The 23592-nt window shown below is 37.6% G+C and overlaps 4 protein-coding genes across 4 annotated transcripts; 3 read left to right on the plus strand and 1 right to left on the minus strand.

Moving 5' to 3' along the window:
* The first annotated feature begins 450 nt into the window (after positions 1 to 450).
* LOC148215025 (olfactory receptor 5AP2-like) lies at positions 451 to 1377 on the plus strand. Its single transcript, XM_088146280.1, has one exon. The coding sequence runs from the start codon at positions 451 to 453 to the stop codon at positions 1375 to 1377; it is 927 nt and encodes a 308-aa protein (XP_088002406.1).
* Positions 1378 to 5071: 3694 nt separating this feature from the next.
* Positions 5072 to 6025, minus strand: LOC103063004 (olfactory receptor 8U3-like). The gene has a single exon (XM_015891345.2). The coding sequence runs from the start codon at positions 6014 to 6016 to the stop codon at positions 5072 to 5074; it is 945 nt and encodes a 314-aa protein (XP_015746831.2). The 5' UTR covers positions 6017 to 6025.
* A 6775-nt stretch (positions 6026 to 12800) lies between these two features.
* Positions 12801 to 13754, plus strand: LOC103054682 (olfactory receptor 5AP2-like). Its single transcript, XM_007437980.2, has one exon. It carries the CDS (start codon positions 12819 to 12821, stop codon positions 13752 to 13754), a length of 936 nt encoding a protein of 311 aa, XP_007438042.1. The 5' UTR covers positions 12801 to 12818.
* A 6216-nt stretch (positions 13755 to 19970) lies between these two features.
* On the plus strand, positions 19971 to 21037 carry LOC103054918 (olfactory receptor 5AR1-like). Its single transcript, XM_007437981.3, has 2 exons — positions 19971 to 20890; positions 20998 to 21037. Exons 1-2 carry the CDS (start codon positions 19971 to 19973, stop codon positions 21035 to 21037), a joined length of 960 nt encoding a protein of 319 aa, XP_007438043.2.
* Positions 21038 to 23592: the final 2555 nt, after the last annotated feature.

The following is a 23592-nucleotide window of genomic DNA, read 5'->3' on the forward strand; positions in this document are numbered from 1 at the left end:
ATCTCAAACTGGATATTGTGTTCTAATTTAGCGTTATTAAAAGCAGCAATGAGGTCTCTTAGTTTGAATGGAGGGCATGGCCCTAGGTATTGAGATAAACTCTTCTCTTATACCATTTATCTATCTTAACACATCTTTACACAGACACACAGACACATACCACCACTGGAACATCTAAAAACAAGTTTAAGGGATGGTGTTGAATCCATGGCTAGAGGATATATAAACTAGAAAAAAATAGTTGCATTAAGTTACATTGAAATTTGAAGGGAAAAATCAGGACATTTGCCTATAGATTTCAGAATAATGTAGTCTCATCTAAATAACATGCACACTATATGTGGTAGACAGAAGATATTGGTCCCAGTGTTTTAGTTACCTTACAAAGTAAGTAAATTCTGATCCTCTGTCTAACTGCATTTTTTTCTCCCAACAATATACAAAGAAGAAATGTCTAGGGGGAATCACACAAGTGTCTCCAAGTTCATTCTCCTGGGCATCACAGATCAAAAAGAGCTACAACTGCCTCTCTTTGTGTTGTTTCTACTGATCTACATTATCACCCTGGTGGGGAATCTAGGAATGATCATGTTAATCAAGATGGATTCTCGGCTCCACATTCCCATGTACTTTTTTCTCAGCAATTTGGCATTTGTAGATGTCAATTATTCTTCAAGCATTACACCCTATATGTTGGTGTCTCTTTTAACAGAAAGGAAAAGCATTGGATTCTCTGCATGTGCAGTTCAAATGTTTGTGTTTGTTATATGTGGAAGCACTGAATGTCTTTTTCTGGCTGTGATGGCCTTTGATCGGTATGTGGCTATTTGTTTCCCTCTGCGTTATTCAGTGATCATGTCAGGAAAAATCTGTGTCTGGCTGGTAACCATTTCATATTTCCTTGGCATTTTCTATGCAGTTTTACACACCACACTCACTTTTTCTTTATCCTTTTGTGGATCAAAGGTTATCAATCATTACTACTGTGATATTCCCCCACTCCTAAAGCTGTCTTGCTCTGATACTCACACCAGTGAGACAGTAGTATTTGCACAAGTGAGCATAAACTGTGTAGGCACTACAGTAACCATCTTGCTCTCATATGCCTGTATCTTAATCACCATTTTAAAGATCCGTTCTACAGAGAGCAGACGCAAGGCCTTTTCTACCTGTTCGTCCCACATGATTGTTGTCAGCCTATTCTATGGGACAATCTTCTTTATGTATTTACGGCCCAGCTCCACATATGCATTGGAACAAGACAAAGTGGCATCTTTGTTCTACACTGTGATTCCCATGTTGAATCCCCTCATCTACAGCCTGAGGAACAAAGAAGTGAAGGAAGCATTTTGGAGAATGTTTAGGAAGACAGAGTAATGGTAATCATGGTGTTTCGGAGGACCGTGAAGACTTGGTGCTTTGCCCAGGCCTTGGGCTAGGGTGGCTGAACCCCCTTTGGGGTAGTGTGGGTGTGTTTCTTGTTGTTGCCAGAGTTTGTTCCTGTCTTATTGTTGTATTGTGTTATTGTTATTTTTTCTGGGCTTTTACTTTGTGAACTGCCCAGAGTTGCTGGGAGTCAAGGGGTGTTTAATAAATTAAATAAATTTTAAAAAATCAAATCAAATAGCAATCAGAAACAGCACAAAGAACAGCACCAGAAACATGGGATTAACACTGAAAAGGCCAGACAGCAAAATAAATACAGTCTCTATGGAAGAAAGGTGACAATATAAAAGTAGTTTTTAATTTTTTTTCTTAAAACAGCCCAGACTGTGCCATTAGGGGAGGGAATTACAGAGCTGCCACTGAAAGGTCCTGACCCTTGTAGATGCCAGGCGAGCTTCTTTCTGCATTGGCATGGAAGGAAAACTGGTGAGGCAGTAAGACCAGCTGAGCCTTGAGGCTGGCTTCCAAGATGCCCTACGTTCCCTTGGTGACAGCTAATGCTGCCATAGCCTGCTAGTAAAAAGAACACAATGTGTACTTGATTGAGGTACATCACCACTGTCATCTTCCATCATGCTCTCCTTTCTTAGGGTATTTTAGGGGCCATTATAGTTGCAGTAGTCAAGATGGGTTGTAATCAAGGTCTGGATAATCATTGTCAAGTCCAAGAAATCCACCAGCTAAACTTGTACAAAGGGATGCCCCACCAGAACTACTCCCTGTAAATCTGGTAACCAAAGAACACACTCCCAAACTGTGAATCTGCTCTTTGCAGGGGAAACAGTCTCATCTAAATTAGGCTTCATTTAATCCCCTAGTTCAGTGTCCTCCCAATTCTACCTCTGTCTTGTCTGGATTTAGTTTTAGTGTGTTCTCTCTCAACCACTCCATTATTGACCTCTGTATTGATCACTTCCTTGAAGTTAAATGATAGAATGCTGTTGGCATCCCACTCCACTGCTCCCCTAGAAAATAAAATGATCCCCCCTAGAAGTTTCACATAGATCAATTTTAGTTAAACCTTTTGCTCTCAGGACCCCTTCTCACTTTTAAAAACTTTGGAGGATCCCAAAAGAGCGTTTATTTCTATGGGTTATAGTGGTTGATATTTACTGTAATAAAAATTAAAATTGATGCATTTGTAGGATATTTATTTATTGAATCGTATAAAATAACAATATTAAACCCATTACATATTAACATAAATAAAATCTTTTTCATGAAAAACCCTATTTTTTAAACAAATAAAAAAATAACAAGAAGAGTCACATTGTTTTACATTTTTGCAAATATCTTTAATATCTGGTAAATAATTTTGATTTTGTGGCCTCCTGAGAGGGTCTTGGAGGATCCCTAGGTGTCCTCTGACCTCACTATAAGAAACACTGACATGCTGTAGATGTTAATCAGTATAGGAGATGAGATAGAATCCTATGGAACATTACAGTCAATGCCCATGGTATTAAAAGCAGAATTCCAGTGCCACCTTCTGGACATAGATCAACATGCAGGCCTCAGCCACTGCACCATAGTGCTCCCAAGGCCCAACCCCACTAGAAAACTAGTGTGAATGGTATCAAAAGCCACTAAGAGGTAGAGAACGAGTCCAGGAACACTCCCATCCTCCCACATCTAGTTTCCAGCATAGATCATTCACCAAGGGAGTCAAAGTAGTCTCAGCACCATATCCTGGAGGAAGCCCTGACTGTGATGGATCCAGACAATTAGGTAAGGAAGAAAATGTAGCTTATGAGTGGCACTATTTCCCTGCCATACCCTGGGCAGCATTGCACCACCAAGTCTGCTAATAGTGAGAATGATATTCTGGACTATATCTGAATGTCACTTAATTCTAGGATATAAGATTGAAGTCCACTAGAGTGTCCACACCCTATTTTGTGGAAGTTCATGACTGAACAACAACAACAAAATTTTTTTTATATAGAAATGGGCATTGCAGCAGTAGGGTTGGATATTATTTGGCTGATACTGAAGAGAAAAGGGTTGACAGCAGCTGGGATGTATAATATTAGCTACCTGTACTGTCAAATATCAAATATTATTTCATGACAGTGACCAAATACTGCAAAATAGTTATTTATTTATTTAAAGGCCTTATATGGCCACCTATCTCGCACAGTGATCCTAGGTGACTCACGGCAACCAGTAAAAACAACAGCGTAAAAGTCATCCTACCCTTCCCAAGTGGGTGCCATAAAAACTCATACTACTGACCCCTGAACTCAACCCCATCCTAGTCTAATGGTAGGGGAAGAGCCAGGTCTTCATGGCCTTCTGGAAGGTGAAAAGAATAGACATTCCTTGAATTTCAGGTGGGAAGCTATTCCAAATATCTTTTGTATCAAATACATATAAGCACTATTACTGTATCTGTGTGTGTGTGTGCCTGCGAGGGACAATACGTAATCACAAATGATGTGGGCCATTTATCTCTCAGTTCTCCCTTTCAGCTGCAAACTGTGTTCTGCCAGCTGTTGCTCCTGGCTATGGAACTTAGATGAGCTGTATCTCCTTCATGTCTGGGCCTTGGCAGGCTTACCGGGTTGTAGCAGAAGTACCAGACAGCAGGTGTCACTACCTTCTGAAGTTCTCATAACGTTTGAGAGTGATCTGAGGAAATGACATGATGAAAAAATTAAGAATTACTGGACTGTGAGACTCAGCACTCTTTGGAGTCCAAGGAAGGAGGATCGATTCATATTTGATGGACAGGAAATCCACATATCAGGATAAATTATCTGCCAGAGGATGATGAAGAAGAAGAAGATGATGATGATGACGATGATGACAATGTTTTTTTTTTTTTTAGGGAATGATGACAGATTTCTCTTCTCTTCTCTTCTCTTCTCTTCTCTTCTCTTCTCTTCTCTTCTCTTCTCTTCTCTTCTCTTCTCTTCTCTTCTCTTCTCTTCTCTTCTCTTCTCTTCTCTCCTCTCCTCTCCTCTCCTCTCCTCTCCTCTCCTCTCCTCTCCTCTCCTATTATTACTATGGTAATACAGAATAGAGATAAATGTGTCTGCTCAGGATGAAGGCTGGAATGATGTGGCAGGAACTGACCAGTCTAATATCCTATCTGATGAACTACAGGATGATCTAACTGAACAGGGCATTCCAGACACCCCGGAAGTAGCAATCCAAAGCAATGTGATTATAGACAGATGGCTTTAATGAGAGAATGGAGGCAGAAGGATGGGGTGAAGAGGTCTTGAAGCAGTGGGTAGTATGAGAACCATATCAGATAGATGATGGCAGCTTTTGCCTTTGTACACAGTCACCTACAATGCTAGGTGATTTTTTTGAAACCTAAAGACCCGGTTGGAAGACATTGATTATGTACCTTACAGTTAGATGTGGGTATTTGCATATTCCCAGCTGAAGGATGGGTAGAGACCGAACAACGTTCAAAGGAAAAGGGTGGATCATGATGAAGATCTCAGCTAGCATGTGAGTCCCTGGTATGTTCACTTTGAAATCTTCTTCTACCTAGAGTCAGAGCCTGGACAATGGATTATTCCAGATTAAAACAACAACCAAAGTTTATTTCAAACTTGGAATGAAATAGAATGGAAATAAATTCCCTTTGGGGTGAGGAGATAGCCATTCCTTAATGAAGAACCAGAATTCTCTCTCTTCTTCTCTTCAGGGCATCTTTAACCTCCTTGTTTCTCAGGCTGTAGATCATGGGATTCAACATGGGGATCACAAGTGTGTAGAAAACGGAAGCTATTTTATCAGTTCCCAGGGAGTGATTCGTGCTTGGTTGCAAATACATAAAGATCAGAGTTCCATAGAAGATAGTGACAGTTGTCAAGTGAGAAGCACAGGTAGAGAAAGCTTTGCATCGACCTTGAGCAGAATTGATTCTTAGGATGGCAGAGAGAATAAACATGTAAGAGATGAGGATGATAAGAAGGGAGAATATCATGTGCAAGCCAGCAGAAACATAGATCAGTATTTGTTTGGTGCTGGTATCTGAACAGGAGAGGGCTAACAGCGGGAGGTCATCGCAGTAGAAATGGTTGATGACATTTGCAGAACAGAAAGACAATCGGAATGTAACTGTGGTGTGGAACAGGGCAACTGAAAAGCTGTATATATAAGGTGCAGCTACTAACCGGATGCAGACTCTCTGGGACATGATGGATTGATAAAGCAGTGGGTTACAGATGGCAACGTAGCGGTCATAGGCCATCACTGCCAGGAGGAAGCACTCTGTGATCATGAAAGTCAGGAAAGAACCCAGCTGGGCTGCACAAGCATGGAATGAAATGGTTTTCTTAACTGCTAAGAAGTTTGCCAGCATTTTGGGGGCAATAACAGAGGAATAGCAGAGATCAACAAATGCCAGGTGGGTGAGGAAGAAGTACATAGGGCTATGTAGCTGCCTGTCAGTCTGAATTAAAAGGATTATGCCCAGATTTCCCATCAGAGTGATACTGTAGTTCAGGAGGAAGATGGCAAAGAGAGGCATCTGCAGCTCAGGGCGATCAGTGATTCCAAATAAAATGAACTCCTTCACTCTACTCGCAGTTGAGTTGGTATCTGCCATTTATTCCATCACCTCAGTACTCAGGACACGGGTGAAGAAGGAATACAATTTCTTCCTTAACGTTCTATCTGTTCAGAGGGTTCTCACGCTCATAGATGATCAATCCTCTTGGCACTATTTTTATTTGAAATTCGGACACTGCATTGTCCAGGCTACTGGTATAGACATATGCATATCAGTTTATCTGTACCATCCGAAAGGACTCTAGAGCAATATCATGAAGATTTGTGTGCATTAAAAAGTGATTATATATATCAGTTGTGTACCACAACAATACTAAGAAGATAGCTTATGCTCAATAAAAACATCTCAGCCCGGCTTGGATAGCTGGGCAAACTTAGGTTCCAGCTATCAAACCACGGTGCACATTGGCATTTTATCTTAGAAAGAAAGCGAGCATCAACACACACACACACACACACAAAGTCACAGACAATATTGGATGGAAGAGGAAAGCTGAATATATCAGATGTAATGAAGAGCTCAGAATTGGTCAAGACTGAACTAGCTGTCTGATAAAGTTTGAAATGGGCTTCAGAGACATACAAATTGTAGAAACTTGATGGCTTCTCTCAGGTTGCCTGTTTCTGTATAGAAAAAAAAAAATGGCACATGTTTAGAAAAATTGTAAGCCACATGCAAAAGAGTTGTCATAGTACTGATTTCCATTTCATGCCATATGGATTTTCAAAAGATCCTCTGAGAAAGCTAAGCCACACAACCAACTGACTTCTATGAAGTTTTCACCCCTGATTTGCTCCTCAAACATTTAACATCTCAGAAAAAGTTGCCTTGTGAGCAGAATTGGGGCCATATAGCTAAGGCTGCTCAGGGAATTTCATCCCGACTTTATGAATGGCCCTGATTTCTATCTCTGAAAATGAGATATATGTTGCAATATAGCCGCTTCTGGATTTTGATTTCTCCACATTTTGTCTCATGCTTTTCTGAAATTTTGATGGAGCGAAAGAGATTGAGAAAAGTGTATTTGAATAGAAAGGGCATTGAGAAATGCATATTTTGAGGAAAAATAAATTTTCAGAAATGCCTGTTTAAAGGGTTTCAGTACTCATTTTGTGTAGATTAATCACGTTTTTTTATAAAAAACATAAGTCCATCTCAATAGATCATTGGACATTCTCTTGATTTTTTTAAAACATGAAACAACTTTGTTTTCCGGAAAGCAAGACTTGGAGAACCTGTGAGCTATTCCAGTGTGAGACTGATGCCTAAAAGCAAACAAGCAAACAAGCGACTAGCTTCCTCCCAGGAAAATGCATATTATTCACTCTGAGATTCTCCCCATCTAAAAGGACTACGGGGCACTTTTTAACTTGGATCTTTTTCCCAGCCTACCTGTGCCTGCACTTTCTCATCCATCCACTGGCTGTGAATGCCTGTCCTTGGCAGGTATCTGTACGAGTGCCTTTGCCCCTCTAATAATCTGCTTTTAGAGGCTTCTTAAGGCCTTCTGCTCCTCAGAGATCTTCCTTGTGAGACTTGACCCCTCTGGGAGAGTAGCTGATAATGTAAATAGCAGGTGTGGAACTGTGGCAAGATGAGAAAATATAAACCCAAAGTGCTCAATCCAGATTCTCAAGGGTGAGTGAGTTTCCATAACTCATTTCTCATTTCTGTCTACCATGTCACTCTGGATAGGTGGAGCAAATACTGACATCTGAATGTCCCATGCAAGGCTGAGACTAAGACAAACAGAAAGCAGGGCAATGACAAGCTCATGAGCTTTCATTGGTCTGTTATAAACCTTTCAACAAAAGCCAAGGGAGAAAGAGTGGTACATTCACTTTGAAACCTTCTGCCTACCTCGAATCAGAACCTGGGCAGCGGCCTGCTCATGATTAAACCAACAACTAAAGGTTATTTCTTGCTTGGAAAGAAATAAAATGAAAATAAATTTCCTTTGGTGTGGGGAGGTAATCGTTCCTTAATGAGGAGAGAATTCTTTCTCTTCTTCTCTTCAGGGCATCTTTAACCTCCTTGTTTCTCAGGCTGTAGGTCATGGGATTCAACATGGGGATCACAAGTGTGTAGAAAACTGAAGCAATTTTATCAGTTCCTAGGGAGTGATTTGTCCTTGGCTGCAAATACGTAAAGAAAACCACTTGGAAGCTGCAGCTGGTCCAGGAAGGAGCAGCATGGCCAATACAGGCATTCCTCACCATGGTCACGTAACATCTTTGCTCTGTTAGCTGAATTGGTTGCCAGATAGTGCAGGTCAGCCATCAGAGAAATCATCATTACTCCTTTCAGGTCTCAGATCCTTTTGAATTAATCCAGTTTTGTTCAAATGTTCTCTGAAAGGAAATCACATTTGTGGGGATAAAATAAATAACATGACATTCATTTCTTATTATCTTAAATGAGGTTAATATCACAAAACCACCTTACGTCTTGCCTATTAGATGCTTCAAAAATGTTCAGTAAGGATGAATTGGAATAGCCTTGCTTGGGGAGATGTAATTCCAGAGTTGAAAGATTAACTCACGCTTCAGATTTGTCTTATGGCCACATTTTGGAATAAACTCACAGGACTGTTAATATGACTCTAGACTGACTGCCATAGATTAAAAATCCATAGGTTCTTCTTGTCTGAATCTTGTCTACATCAATCAAGACATCAAGAACTGTGGACTTTTTGAGCATGTAGGCAGGCTAAAAATTGTTATACAAAGCTAGAAAAAGAAAGCAACGTTTGATTCATAGCATTGGTTTGTTGATTTCATCATCAAGCCCTTCCTGAGTGCTGGTGTCCTGCAGTGTGCAGTGATGCTTAGACAGACTCCAACCTTGCAGATGTACAGTGACACGGAAGGCTCCTGGGCAAGGTGTCCTCTAGAAGAACCATAGATAATATGCCTCTCTAATTCACTTTGGTCTTGTTTACACTTTCCTTTCCCCCAGTGCTCTTTTTTTTTCAGCTGCAATTTAGTAAAGGGGTAAAGAGTAAAGGAAAGTGTGAATATTGAAGGGAACAGAAATAATCACTCCAATTCACACTGAGGACCCTTTGAATTGCAAAGCCCTGAATCTCCACCAAGAAAGCTGACCTTAGTGGTACCACTGCCTATTTATGGGTGGTGGAATAGTTTGATTAGATCCAGACAAGCATCAAAATGCTACATTGAGAAAGGGGTCACATTATTTGCCAGAGGTGGGCCAGGATCAAAAGTTTTATCTGGCTGGGCCAGAGAAAAGTCAAGTCAGGCCCTAGGATGTATCAGAGATGGATTGGGGTAGAACTGAAGGCCTCCAACTCATTGGGAGGTAAAAGGGATATCTATTTAGATATCCATGATAGTACATTTTTCTGTTTAGTGTAATCATTGTGATCATTGTTGGAACAAGAGACTAGAATAGGTTTTAGGCGAATGGTTAAGGTAATGATCCAACAATAATTTAGATTGAATGTTTGCCAACTATGTTTGATAGTTTTGATTGCTTCATAGGGCATTATTAAAGGTTGTTTGGATGTATCTATAATTTTACAAATGCAGTCTTCCAATTAAGTCAAGCCCAGTTGGAGCAATATTTATTAATTATGACACGGTGTGTGTTCACTGCTGAGTTTGCTTTGAGCAAACAGCACAACATTGGATTAAATCTTTAGCATATACTGCAGATCTGAAAGAAAGAGCAGACTCAGGAAGTAGAGATAATATGTTATGAAGGAAGCTTTCTGTGCCATGATTACAGAAGGCTTATACTGTAAGTGAACCTTGGGTTTGGGTAAGCAGATTTTACGAGTCATGCTGCCTTTCTTAGTCTTAAAGGAGTTTTTCCCCCCATCTCTAAATACATAAATTAATAATTAGAAGGCAGACTCCACAGAATATTCCTAGGAGAAGTTTAGCTAGAAAATTGGAGTCTCCACTTTCTAGAAAATGACTTAGTCTACATGAGGCTCTATTGCCTTATGTTGACCAAAAAAAGAAGAAGAAGAAGAATTTGACCAGGCAGAAGTATATGTTGTATGGTTTGTGGAGAAACATGATATCTTAATAACCTGAAACATTATGTCTGTATCCGACCATATATATAAACCAAACAGGTTTTGCCCTGATGGTTCTATTCCTTGTGATTAGTTTTCTGAGAAATGCTTATTAGTAAAAGTGGACAAAAATTCCCCCAAATGATGGGGCAAAAACTAAATGTGGACAATTCCACACCATACCCAAACACTCCTACATAGTTTAGCTACACCCATAAATGAATCCTCCATCCATCCTTCCTGAGCCACAATACATCTCATTTCTTCACAGAGTAAGAAATTTCCTGGTGCAGCAATTAAACTTGCAAAGAATCCTTCCGCTCACCTGAAGGTTTTGGGATGTTTTCCGCAAGGGCAATGGCCATGCAGGAAAGGATCACAAGAGGATCACAGTTGGTAGAGAGGGCAAACACTCTGCAGCTTCCTGAGACGCACTCTCATAAAGAACCTCATGCTTTCATGTTGCAATTAGGTTGGGGGGGGGGGGACTTCTGATACCAAGAGAATCTGATTGCTATTTGAGGGCCAGAGTTAGGATAAAAGGCTGTAGGTTACTCAGGGAGTCTCTGTGGCTACATCCAACCGTGTGCTGGAGGTTTCCTGATTTGATCTAAATGTATGCCTATGAGACCTGTCAAGATTTCCTCTCTGATTTTAATTTCTCCAACATACAACATCTGAAAATATTAAGGGGTAAGGTCCCAGAAGAGGTAAGCTTATAAATAAGTATACTATGAATGTTTCTTTTGAAATGGTTCTTCGGAGTTCATCCAATGCTTCACAAGGTGCTAATGGACAGAAAACAATATGAACTCTTCCCTTCCCTTCCCTTCCCTTCCCTTCCCTTCCCTTCCCTTCCCTTCCCTTCCCTTCCCTTCCCTTCCCTTCCCTTCCCTTCCCTTCCCTTCCCTTCCCTTCCCTTCCCTTCCCTTCCCTCCCCTCCCCTCCCCTCCCCATCCACTGCTGTTTAAAGTAGATATCAAGAATAGAGAAAGCATCTGAAAAAGCTAACTATGGGATTGTCTTGGGTAGATGAATAGTTGAATACAGACTAAATTCTTCATTTCCACATGTTCTAGAAGGAACAAAATCTTTTTAGAGGGAATACAATGCCAAATTAAAGTGTATGGAAAAATACAATGCTAAATTAAAGTGTATGGAAAAATATAGAAAAATAGAAAAGCAAAAGCTTTTCATAACAGGATAAAGGATTGGCTCAGTTCTAAAATCTGGCATTCTTCCTGGTTTTAGACACTTACATACCTGCAGTCTCACAGGGTCACCCAGAATAAGTAGGTATGTCAATATCTGTGGATGTTAAGAGAAAAATAGAAGTGGGTAAAGTCTGTCTACAATCCTCTTTTGTGGCAATAAAACCTGATTCTGAAGATAAGAGTGGGGAATGATGGAACATTTGTTGTTTAAACCTCAGTACCTTCCTTGACAAGGCAGTATAGAGATAGTATACTTAAGAGATTTTTGTACTGTACAGTAAGGATGCCTGAATAATTCAGTTTTGGTTTTCCTTGGTTTTGTTTTGTTTTATGTCCACTGCACTTCAGTGGGCAATTTACTCCTTCCCAAATCTGTTCAAATGCACATACATCTATGTGTATATTTGTCTAAATGAACACCTTTTTGTGCATTTGTGAATCTGCATTTTATTTTCAGGAAAAATAGTAAAGACACCCTTGAGTTGAATTTGATTTGTTATTGAAGCAGTGTGCCATTCCTTCTGGGATTTCTTTCACATTTCCAGTCTAGCTGAGTATCCTGGAATTCCTAGGTAGTTTTGTTCAAGGACTAACCAAAACTAACTTTGTGTAGCTTCCAAAAACAACTGAGGATGACCAAGTGCTGCCACCTTCAGAGCCAATTCTAAGAACATTTCAATTGTCTAATGCAGTTATATGCATTTTTCTTATATTTTTAATATGAAAACATTGCTAATTTAATTTAAAAATCCAGAAAAATGAGGATTTGACTGCATTGTATTGTATTCAGGCCCAGATATATGTTTGGGAAGTGTGAATTGGGTACATTTGCATTAAAAAAAACCAGACTGAATAAATGCTTCATCTATCATGTAGATATATGCTCACAATTTATAAATTGTGAGTGATTCCATGTCAAGGACCAAACAGCTGATTGGAAAGCAATCAGGACAGGAAAATATGATCAAACAAGGATAAATATAATTTTAAAATATTTACTTTTAAACAATTAAGTAAAAAAGTAAAAACAATTTACTTTTAAATTGTTCATGGAATTAAAACAAATGTCTTCCACTGAGTTCTTTAGAGGAAGAGCAGATAGGAAAAGAGACAAAAATGACAGCATCTATTTGGAGATTTTTTTCATTGCAAGTTTTTATTTTAGCATATTCCAAAAAACAGTGAGAAGAATATACATTTTGCAATCATACATTTCTTAAATGAAATTAATTTTACTGCTGCATATAAAGTATTTATTTACTTTAATAAACTCAGGGAGGCAGTGAAGGACAGGAAGGCCTGGCGCAATATGGTTCATGGGGTCACTAAGAGTTGGACACGACTTAACAACTGAACAATAACAGCAAAATAAAGTATGTTTAATACACACACAATGTACCAGTATCCTATAAATAGCTTAACTTTCTGTTTTACTTAAGCAATAGTCTGAATTGAGTGAATATAGTATTATTCACGAATAAGAATATATATTTCTGGGGCTCAGATCATTGTACCAGCCACCCAGATATTAATCAATATGTTTATTTTTTCTTTTATTCTCAGCAGGAAGTTCAGATTGATGGAAAAGTCTCTGTTCAATCACACAAGAGTCACTCAATTTATTTTTCTGGGTATTACAAATAAGGCTGAACTCCAACTCCCTTTATTCATTTTGTTTTTTATTGTGTATATTATTACTGTGGCAGGAAATCTGGGGATTATTTTTATAATCAAGTTTGATGCCCGGCTCCATACTCCTATGTATTTCTTTCTTGGTAGTCTGGCTTTTACAGATACCAGTTATTCATCAGCCATTACTCCTAAAATGTTGGTGGATCTCTTAACTGAGAAGAAAATGATTGAAATATTTGGCTGTGCAATCCAAATGTTCTTTTGTGTTCTGTGTGGGAGCAGTGAATGTCTCCTACTGGCTGTGATGGCCTATGACCGGTATGTGGCCATCTGTAACCCACTGAATTATTCAGTCATCATGTCAGGAAGACGGTGTTTCTGGCTAGTAGCTGTTTCATATGTTCTAAGCATTTGTTATTCAGTTTTATATATTGTGTGCATCTTTACTCTATCCTTTTGTGGACCAAATGTGATCAATCATTATTACTGTGATATTCCCCCACTGCTAAAACTTTCATGCTCTGATACTCGCATTAATCAGATAGTGATATTTGTACAAGTGAGTATAAATTGTATAAGTACTACAGCAATCATTCTGACTTCATATGCCTGTATTCTGTCTACCATTTTGAAGATCCGTTCCACCACGAGCAAATACAAAGCCTTTTCCACCTGTTCTTCTCACCTGATTGTTGTCAGCTTGTTCTATGGGACGATTTTCTTTATGTATTTACGGCCCAGTTCTACATATGCATTCGAACAAGACAAAGTGGCATCTTTGTTTTATACAGTGGTGATTCCCATGTTGAACCCTCTCATCTACACTCTGAAGAACAAAGAGGTGAAGGAGGCATTTCAGAAAATTTGGGAAAAATTGTTGTAATTTGAAAGTATGATATTAGGTTAACAGAAGTGTAGATACTTATAAATTGTATATACAACTTTAATTCTTTGAAATAGTGTTCTCTATGGGCTGAGCTACACAGTCAGGAGACTGAATGAGTTCTAACCCAGGTCATTAGGTAGCTATTTAAACTAGACCTGCAAGAATAACTCTTCTTTCAAATTCTAGTTTTCTAGACATATATATTTGCTTTCACAGAAAGTGTTAAACATGCGATCTGCTGGTATTTATAATAGCATATAATGCAGCAAAAGGACATAATGTGATCCTGCTAATAATACATATCAGACCTAAATGTTTGTATGGCTATTTAGGTTTTATTCTCTAAATATTTATTTAATTAAGCATACAATTCTTTGTGTCTGAGCAAGCAACTGGAGGATAAAATCTTTTATTGCCTTCTAAGTCCTATGTATGCATACATTTTTCAGAAATATTATTTCAGAATATAACATTGGGAGAGAAACTATTTTTTTCTGTCCAAATATTATGCAATTTACTTTGTTGAAGCAAAAGATCAGTCCTCTTTCTGGTGGGTGCAGGTTTGAATCACCAAAGAACAGGTGAAAACCAGCTTACTCATAGTTTCCTTTGCAATGTGCAGTCATGGGAATGGTTAATAAGTTCCTGTATGTATACTCAGTGATCCATTCTCCCATTATCCAGCATACCCTTAAAATGAATATACAGATCACAGCATTTGAATGAACTAGGAGCCACAAATACATTTCTTTACTTATGGGCTCTGCAACATTCTTAAAAAATTAAAACCAACCTTTCTAACTCAGTGCAAAAATAGTGGCTCTTGCCTGTCAAAATTTAGAATTCATATAATCTCTTTAAGCATTTAATTTTCCCCTACTCACACTTTGGCTATCTCAGTGATGGGTGTAAAAGTGCAAATATAAAATCCCACTTTTATATTATCTGCCACTTTTTGGGGTGAAGCAATCAATAGAAGTCACAGATGCACAATAAAAGTCACATTCAATCTGATACAACTAACAGCTAGTCCTTGTTTAGCGACCACAACTGGGACTGGCAATTCAGTTGTTAAGTGAAGTAGTCACTAAGTGAAACCATGACTGTGCTTATGATCTTACTTCAGCTTTCCTTTGCTTTACAGACTTGCAAAGGTTGTAAACACAAGGATTGGTCATAAAGTTACTTTTGGTTACTTTATGGTTACTAAAATGGTTCTAAATGAGGCAGTCACTAAATAAGGACTACCTGCATATTCCAGCATGATATACCTTCCTAAACATCCAGACGTTTTTGAACTGAATGGCCACTAACATGATTAACTGGGTTTTGCCAGGAAGCAATCATTTTGGATTGCTTCCAAAACAAAGACATCCAGGTCACTGATTAGCAGGTACACAAACCTTTTTTGGCCATGAACAAATTTCATCCCTGAGAGACTGCACATAATATCTAGCTATTTTTTTAAATTGAAACAATCCACCATCTCTTTTTCTATATCTCATTAAATTATGATATTTCTTGTTGATTTTTCTGAAATTATGCATAATAAAAGAAGTTGTGGTTTCATTTCAAATTTAAATTCCAAAATTTTCTGCATTGTAATATATATATATATTCCTTCCTTCCTTCCTTCCTTCCTTCCTTCCTTCCTTCCTTCCTTCCTTCCTTCCTTCCTTCCTTCCTTCCTTCCTACTACTTCTGGTTTTTTTTTTACATGTCCACTGTATGTGATAAAACATTACTTCTCTTTCATGGCATTTCCAACATTTATTACTGTATGATTTGCCTATCTTAGATACTATGGACAGAGTTTGTACCATGTTTAGAATATTTTGTACCAATTTTCCTTTAAGTTACAACTTGGTGTAAATTTTATCGATTTAGTCCATAAGTCTTCCCATTGTTGTATGGTACAAACTTCCCATTGTTGTTGATTCTTTAAAATTTTACATCCATTTTATCATATAGTTTTTTATTCATTCTGTCCCTGTATCATAACTTTTTTCCTATAATTTTTATTAAAGATTATTAAAAAGGAAGATTAAAAACTAATGCAAACTAATATAAGTTAGAAAAAGAAAAGAAAAAGAAAGTAATCAAAAAGAAAGATAAAAGTACAAGAAAGAAAAAAAAGTAAAAGAAAAATAGAAAAGAAAGAAAAAAAATACAAAGAAATAGCTTCCCATCTTCTTTACAGCAGTTGTAAGTACAGTCATAAATTTACTTCTTACTCTTTGGTTACAACCTAACTATCTTCTTTTTATAATCTATCTTGTCTAATCATCAAAATCATAAATCATAAATTCATTTTTTTCTGTTTTACGCAAAAGTCTATAAGGGGTTTCCAGTCAGCAATAAACGTAGATATTGTCTTTTCTCTGACCAAAGAAGTCAATTTAGCCATCTCAGCAAATTCCATCATCTTCACCAACCATTCCTCCATTGTGGGTAATGCCAAATCTTTCCATCTTTGTGCATACAATAATCTCACTGCAGTTATGTACAAAAACAAAGTTCTATGTCTTTTTTCCAGCTGTTTGTCCATCAGTCCCAAAAGAAAAACCTTTGGTCTCAGTTGTATATTAATCTTTAAAATCCTCTGAATCAGTGTGTGTATTTGAATCTAAAATTTTCTAGCCTTTTTACACATCCACCAAACATAATAAAGTGTCCCTTCTTGTTGTTCACATTTCCAACATAAATTTGAAGTGCCTTATACATTCTAGACAATTTCTCTTGTGACATATACCATATCTCTGTATCATATCTAATAAAAGCATATATGCACCTGAACAGATGGTGTTGGTTTTATATGAGCATTTCAAATTCTTTTTTCTTAATATCCCTCCTTTCTCCTTGAGATCTGATTTTATCCTTCCAGCAATTTGTAAGTACATCAACCATGGTATCTTCTGGCCTTCACTGAGTATTTCTTGCTGTGTTTTTAATCTATTGATAGAGTCTGATTGAACCACATCTGCATATGTAATTACATTTTTCTTGCTGTAATTGTCTCCAACATGAAAAGCATTTGAGGGAGGAGCTAGAAGTGAAATTGTTGGGCTTATTATTCCCTTTGTAGAATTCCATGCTTTTCTCAAACTTTGTCTAATAACGTATCCTTTTACATTTTTATTCTCCTTTGTATCTCTATACCATAAATATCTATGAAGTCCATTGGCTAAGCTGGCTCCTTCCAATATTGCCATTCTACTATTTGGGGACTTTATCCACTCTGTTATCCATGACAGGCAGCTTGCTTTATGATATAGTTTAAAATTTGGAAGGGCGAGACTACCTTTCTCTTTGGAATCTTGAAGGGCTGTTTGCCTGCCTGACTCTGGGTCTTTTCCCACTCCATATAAATTTACTGACAGTTTCTTGCCATTCTTGTAAAGTTCTCCCTGAAATTGTGATTGGTGCGATTTGGAATAGATGTTTATCTTGGGTAGTACATCAGTTTTGATGACTGCAATTTATCCTAACCAAGATAACTTTTAAGTTCCTCCACCTTTCAAGGTCTCTTTTAATCTCTTGCCATAATTTAACATAGTTATTCTAGTATATTTCTTGATTGTTGCCTGTCACACACAAACCAAGGTATTTCACTGAGCTATCTGATAGCCAGATTCTTCTTGCAGAAGATTGATTTCTCCTTACATTAAAAATCTTGTAATTATTTTTGTCTTTGAACATCGATTTTATATCCATAGTGTTCTCCAAAACTATGAATTGTTTTCATTAACTCTCTGTCTTCTTTTACCTTGTTACAGCAGCTGAGCTCTCACTGATAGCTCATTAATTGTTTTACTCTGTTTCAAGCAGCTTCCTTATCTTCTCTTCCCTTGCCTCTGCTTTCCATTAATTTTATTGGAAAACTAATACACCTTGGAATATTTTTTCATTCAGGACTTCTATTCCCTCTCCCTACCATCATTCTTCATTCACTCTAGTTTCTTGTGTCACCAGATGGGCCCATAGACTGACTTCAGCTACCTAGCATGTCTTTCACACAATGTTTTAAGACATGATAGGTGGCTGGCAAGAAGGTTACCAGCCTTAGCTGTACCTACGTCACATGCAATATTCTTTGTATTTGTCATACCCAGAGAGGCAAGCAAACTCAGGAAATAAGAACCACTTTCTTTCTTCTTGCCAATTGGGTAAAGTAAAGAATTTTGAAAGCCTGCTAAAGCAATTCTCCAGATCCACTTATACCTTGCATAATTAAAGTGGAGTTGCACTGAATCTCACATTTCCACATTTGCCCTGGGCTGAAGAGTCTTTTTTGTAATGATCTTGTTGCCTTTCCCATGTTCCCCAACCATGCCAGATGTTTCATCACAGTATTTTGTCCAGTGTGCTCCAAGCCCGATCAAAGACCCAAGTATTTTACCCAAAGCTTTCTCTTGCTCTTATATGTAAGATAGTTTCTGGATTAGGGATCCTATCTTGTAAGCCAACATACCATTGCCATTTCCCATCAATTAGCAGGTACATGCAATGTACTGACACACACAAAAGGTGCATCATCATTTTACTATGCTTTTTAGGCTGAGCAAAGGGGAGTTGCACCTTTTTCTCACAGTGCCCCCTTTTTTTTCTTTGCTGCAAAAACAAATGCAAAGCAGCAAGATGGGGCTTGGGTGGGGGGATCCTCTCCTATACAGATAGATTACTGAGCATAGCAAGGATAGCAACATGTGGATTCTCATGGAGCAGTGTGAAAAAGCTTCCGAGAGGTCAGACCAGTCAAGCTGATAGGTATGTGGAAGTGGTTTTCAATTCCCAGACTTAGCAAAGGCTGTATGTAAACCATTTTTTGGTCAACTCAGTTAAAACAAGAGAGAAAAAAATAGCCTCAGAGATTGGTTAAAGCTGAACACATTTTAATTTAGTAAAATCATTGTTGTCCACCAATTACAGCAATATGTTCCAGAAAGATCTCCGGTATTTATTATAAGTAGAATGTTTACAGAGCTATAATGATAGTCAGCTTTATTAAAGGAACTCAAATACATGGAAACAATCTTCTTTTCAGGAAGCCTTATTAAAAGCAGTGCTTCTTAGTGGTGATAACAATTATGCCCTTAACACATTATATTGGAAGTCAGCAAGGCTTCGCAGTTTGAGTTGTTTAAACAAACAAAAGAGGGAAGACAAGAGCAAGGTAACAGATCCTGAACATCCTGCTGATCCAGAAGAAAGGATAGGTGATCCTTAAAAAGGAAGTCCCAAAGGTCCCAGAATATGAATAAATACTCTATGCGTAACTCCTCAGACAATCACAGAGATGCTGATGCTTCATGTCACAAGTAAGTTAGTTATTCATGAGTTCTAGGTCTGAAAGGCTAGGCTCAGGTAGCACAAACATGCTCAACATGTTTGCCTTAAGGCCAACAATGTGATTGCTTTATACAAGGGGTGGTGAGTTGGTGGGGAAAGGGTTTTGCATGCCATTTTGCAGAAACAAGATAGAGATGCTGAGCAATGCCTGGAACTGAGAATGAGGAGCAGGAATGGAAAGCAAAAAAATTAAGTGAGGTGGAAGAGATACCAAAAATGGTTCAGGAGAAAAGAGAATGTAAAGGGCTATCAGAAGAGGCAAGAGGATCATTTGGATGGGAAAAAAGGGTCAGGGTACTTCAAGATTAATAAAAAGCTGGAAGAAAGAAAGTTATGGAAGCTGGTAATATATGAATAAAAGATATCCAGGAAGAGAGACGAGGAGAATATTACCTGCATGACTCTTTCTTTTTTGCCAATGGACATAACTAACAGGATAAACCATCTGGATAAATGCTACTAGCAAGGTTGTAGGGTAGGATACAGACAACACAAGGAACAGACAATCAAGTCTAAACCTAATTCTGTATTTATTTATCATTCTCTGATGGAAAAATTTCAATCACTAAAACGAAACTCCTTAAGTATTCATTTTTCCCTTTAAAAAAATATTTTTCCCTCCTGCAGTAAAATTATTCTCTCTGTGTGGCCCTTCTGGGATGGTTTTTGGTTATCAGATTTTGATCCACTTTTTTTTCTTTCATATATAATTTTAAGGTTCTATTTTTAAATGCTGAAAGTAACAAAATCTTGCTTTAACTGAGAAAAATGGATGGTGATATGATCTTGACTGCTTGGCCCAGATAAAAGCATCAATTCACCAGTATTTTTTCATATTCCAAACAGGAACTCTTGGTGGGGAAAATGTCCTGGTGGAATCATACCACCATAAATGAATTCATTTTTCTTGGATTGACAAATCAAACAGAGCTACAATTGCCTCTCTTTGTTCTATTCCTAAATGTGTATGCTGTCACCTTAATGGAGAATCTGGGCATGATTTTACTAATCAGATTTGATACACAGCTTCAAACCCCCATGTACTTCTTTCTAAGTCATTTAGCTTTTGTAGATATCTGCTATTCTTCAGCCATCACTCCCAAAATGTTGGTGGATCTTTTAGCAGAGAGAAAGAACATTAGATTTTCAGCCTGTGCAACTCAGATGTTTTTGTTTGTTATCTTTGGGATTACAGAATGCATTCTGCTGGCAGTAATGGCCTATGACCGTTATGTGGCTGTTTGTAAGCCTTTCCATTACCCAGTCATTATGTCCAGGAAAACATGTGCTTGGCTTGTGGCTGGTTCCTATGCAGTTGGCTTATTTCATTCATTTACACACACCATATTCACATTTACTTTATCCTTTTGTGACTCAAATAAAATCAATAATTATTTCTGTGACATTCCTCCACTGCTTCAGCTTTCTTGTTCTGACACCCGTATTTATGAGATGGTTATATTTGTCCTGGTTAGTATCAACTGTGTAACCACCACAATGACCATTAGCATCTCCTACACCTGCATCCTGATTGCCATCTTAAGAATAAGCTCCACAGAGAGTAGACATAAAGCTTTTTCCACCTGTAGCTCCCACATGACTGTGGTCGCCATGTTCTATGGGACAATTTTCTTCATGTATCTACGACCGAGCTCCACATACACTCTGGATCAAGACAAGGTGGTCTCTTTGTTCTACACAGTGATGATCCCTATGCTGAATCCCATGATCTATACCCTGAGGAATCAAGAGGTGAAATGTGCCCTTCAAAGAATGATTAGGAGGTCTGTTGTTGCAAAATGGAAGAGCAGAACAATAGAGACACTTTAACTCTGCTCTGCCCTGGATTACAATTGTACAAGATGTATTTAGTCATTGATCATTATTTCAGATTGTGGTTCTTAAGTGTAATGTTTTTGACCAGATATTGATCTTCAGTTATTGAAAGTTATTGAAAGTACTCACACTGATGTGCCAGTGGGGAACAAAGACATGTCTGATCACTTCTTTGATATTCTACAGTCTTGACTAGAATTGCTCCCTAGTAACATATCGAGGCTGTGTCTCTACAGATGCTGAAGCTTTGGTCATCAGAGGGAGCACTGATTTCATATTAGTGACATCTGGGAAGGTAGAACTAGTCACTATAGTCCCTCTCCACAATCAAATTTTGGGTTAAATATGTTCAACAACAAGTAACATGAGCTAATGTCTGTAGCTATCTCTTTTTGTGTACTTAAAGGACATTTGCAAAGTCTGGTGCAATTTTTTTAGATTTACAGCTTACCAGAATAGCATCTTGAAGTACAGAATTATACATTTACAGGAAATGAAATTTCCTGTCTTACCAGTTTCTATACTATGATGGACTTGCTCAGAATGAAACATAGTAACAATATACCAGCCCCATGTCAAAATGGGGAACATCATGCTGGTATTATGGTATGGTATTATTCTCAACATTATAAGGGATAATGCAGAGCTGACAATTTGCAGAATATAAGCATTTATTTGAAAAAAGAGGGAATTGTTACTTCTGTGATAGATCAGAAAAAATATTTATTTATTTATTTATTTACTTACTTATTTACTTACTTATTTTAAGTGCTTGTATGCCAGTTCAGTACAAATAATGAATGCAAGTGGTTTACAAAATTTATACAATAAAATTATGGAACAAATAAACATCACAATTATATCACAATAGCAATATCATGATTAGCAGCACCAACATCTGTCTTAGGTACATAGATCCTTCATATCTCCATCCCCAAATGTCTGCTTAAGTAGCCAAGTTTTCACTAGTCTTCCACATCTTAGCAATAAGGTTGTTGGCCTTAGTTCAGCTGGGATCTGATTCCACAGGAGGAGAGCTCCAGCAGAGAATGCTGACTTACAAGTCCCTTCCCAAGGCACATCACAAGGGGTTGGGACTACTGGTTTCTCTGCATTGGCACCTGGTGGATGGGCAGATTCTACTTAGAATAAGGAGTCTTACAGATATCCAGGTCCCAAGCAAGTAGGTCTTTACAAGTTTATTACTAACACCTTGAATTGTACCTGGAATCAAACTTGTAGTCAATACAGCTCCTGAAGCCCTGGTGTTTCACAATATTGGGATGTTCCCATTAGGACACAAGCATCTGCATTCTGTACCTGCTAAAGTTTCCAGATGGTTTTCAAGGACAGTCCATTATATAACCAAATACAGATCAACTAACAGCAATTTAAAAATAAATGACTTAAAATTATATTACTATCTAATCAAAACTGAGCTCCTAAAATTGATATTTCTATATACCTAAGACATTGTTTTCATATTTTGATAATTATCAAGCAGTATTTAGTTACTTCATAAGACATTTGAAATCTTGGTCTGCAAGAAAGAAGCTTACATAAAGTCACGGGGGGACTAGGAGATACTCAATAAGCAGAGTTATAATAGAGTTCCCTGAATGTCTGGAGAAGGTTTAAAGCCAGTGACTTCTCTGCTTTCAAGTCCCAGGGACACATTCATCTCACTATTGGCTTACTAGCTACAGATAATTCTTCTAAAATCTCTAACCACTGTGGAACTTTAGAAATAATGATCATCTCTAGATTTAAATAAACCAAATAAAAAATGGTTAAGTTGACTAAACTGCCAAAAAGCACTCTATGGTACAGCACATCTTTTTTTTAATTCTGCAAAAGTTTTAAAAATGGCTTCCTCAGAACTAAGGTGATCAAAGATAATAATGTTCCAATGAGTCCAATTTATCAAAATCACAATGACCATGTTTAGATACTATTGTTAAACTTTGATTATTCCATATTGTAAGTTTTTCATGGGTAAATCAATCCTCTATCTATCTATCATCTATCTATCAATCATCTCCCAACATTTTCCATGTGTGTCTTACAACATTAAGTGCAGATATTGAAACTGTGTATTTCCTGTCTTTCAGTAGGGTCAGATAATAACTATTTGGTTAATCCCAAAGAGGAGCTAAATTTTGATAATCTTCAATCCAGACATGAACTAAAGCTAGGACCTTATTTAAATAAGCCCAGTGTTCAACTTGAAAGTGTAGAAACATAAATGTGCTTTTCTTAACAGGTAAATATAATTAACTCACTGAAAATCTCACAAAACATTCTTGTCAGATAAATACATTTCAGTGTCCTCTACATTTATTTAAAATAAGGTGATGAAATAAACATGGGAAGGCCTTTCAAAATGTAAATCAGCCTTGGTGTTATTTATATCTTTACATATATCACATTTATCTCATCTCAGATATTCAAAGGTGTTCTGGACCACCTCTCCAGATTTTTTTATATCTGTATCAAAACAGGCAGTAAGTTCAAATTTACCAATTGAGAAGGTTCCAGAAAATCCTTATGTCAAGATTGAAAAAAGGAGTCAGAACATAACCTAAATGTCAGTCCTTATATTTTTCTAGACTATTTCTATGATCAAATCTAATTTACTCCAATGTACCAA

Source organism: Python bivittatus, unplaced genomic scaffold (genome assembly GCF_059951505.1).
Source record: "Python bivittatus isolate LINGU-HERP-01145 unplaced genomic scaffold, Pbiv_v1 ctg000480_np1212, whole genome shotgun sequence".
Classification (NCBI taxonomy): domain Eukaryota; kingdom Metazoa; phylum Chordata; class Lepidosauria; order Squamata; family Pythonidae; genus Python; species Python bivittatus.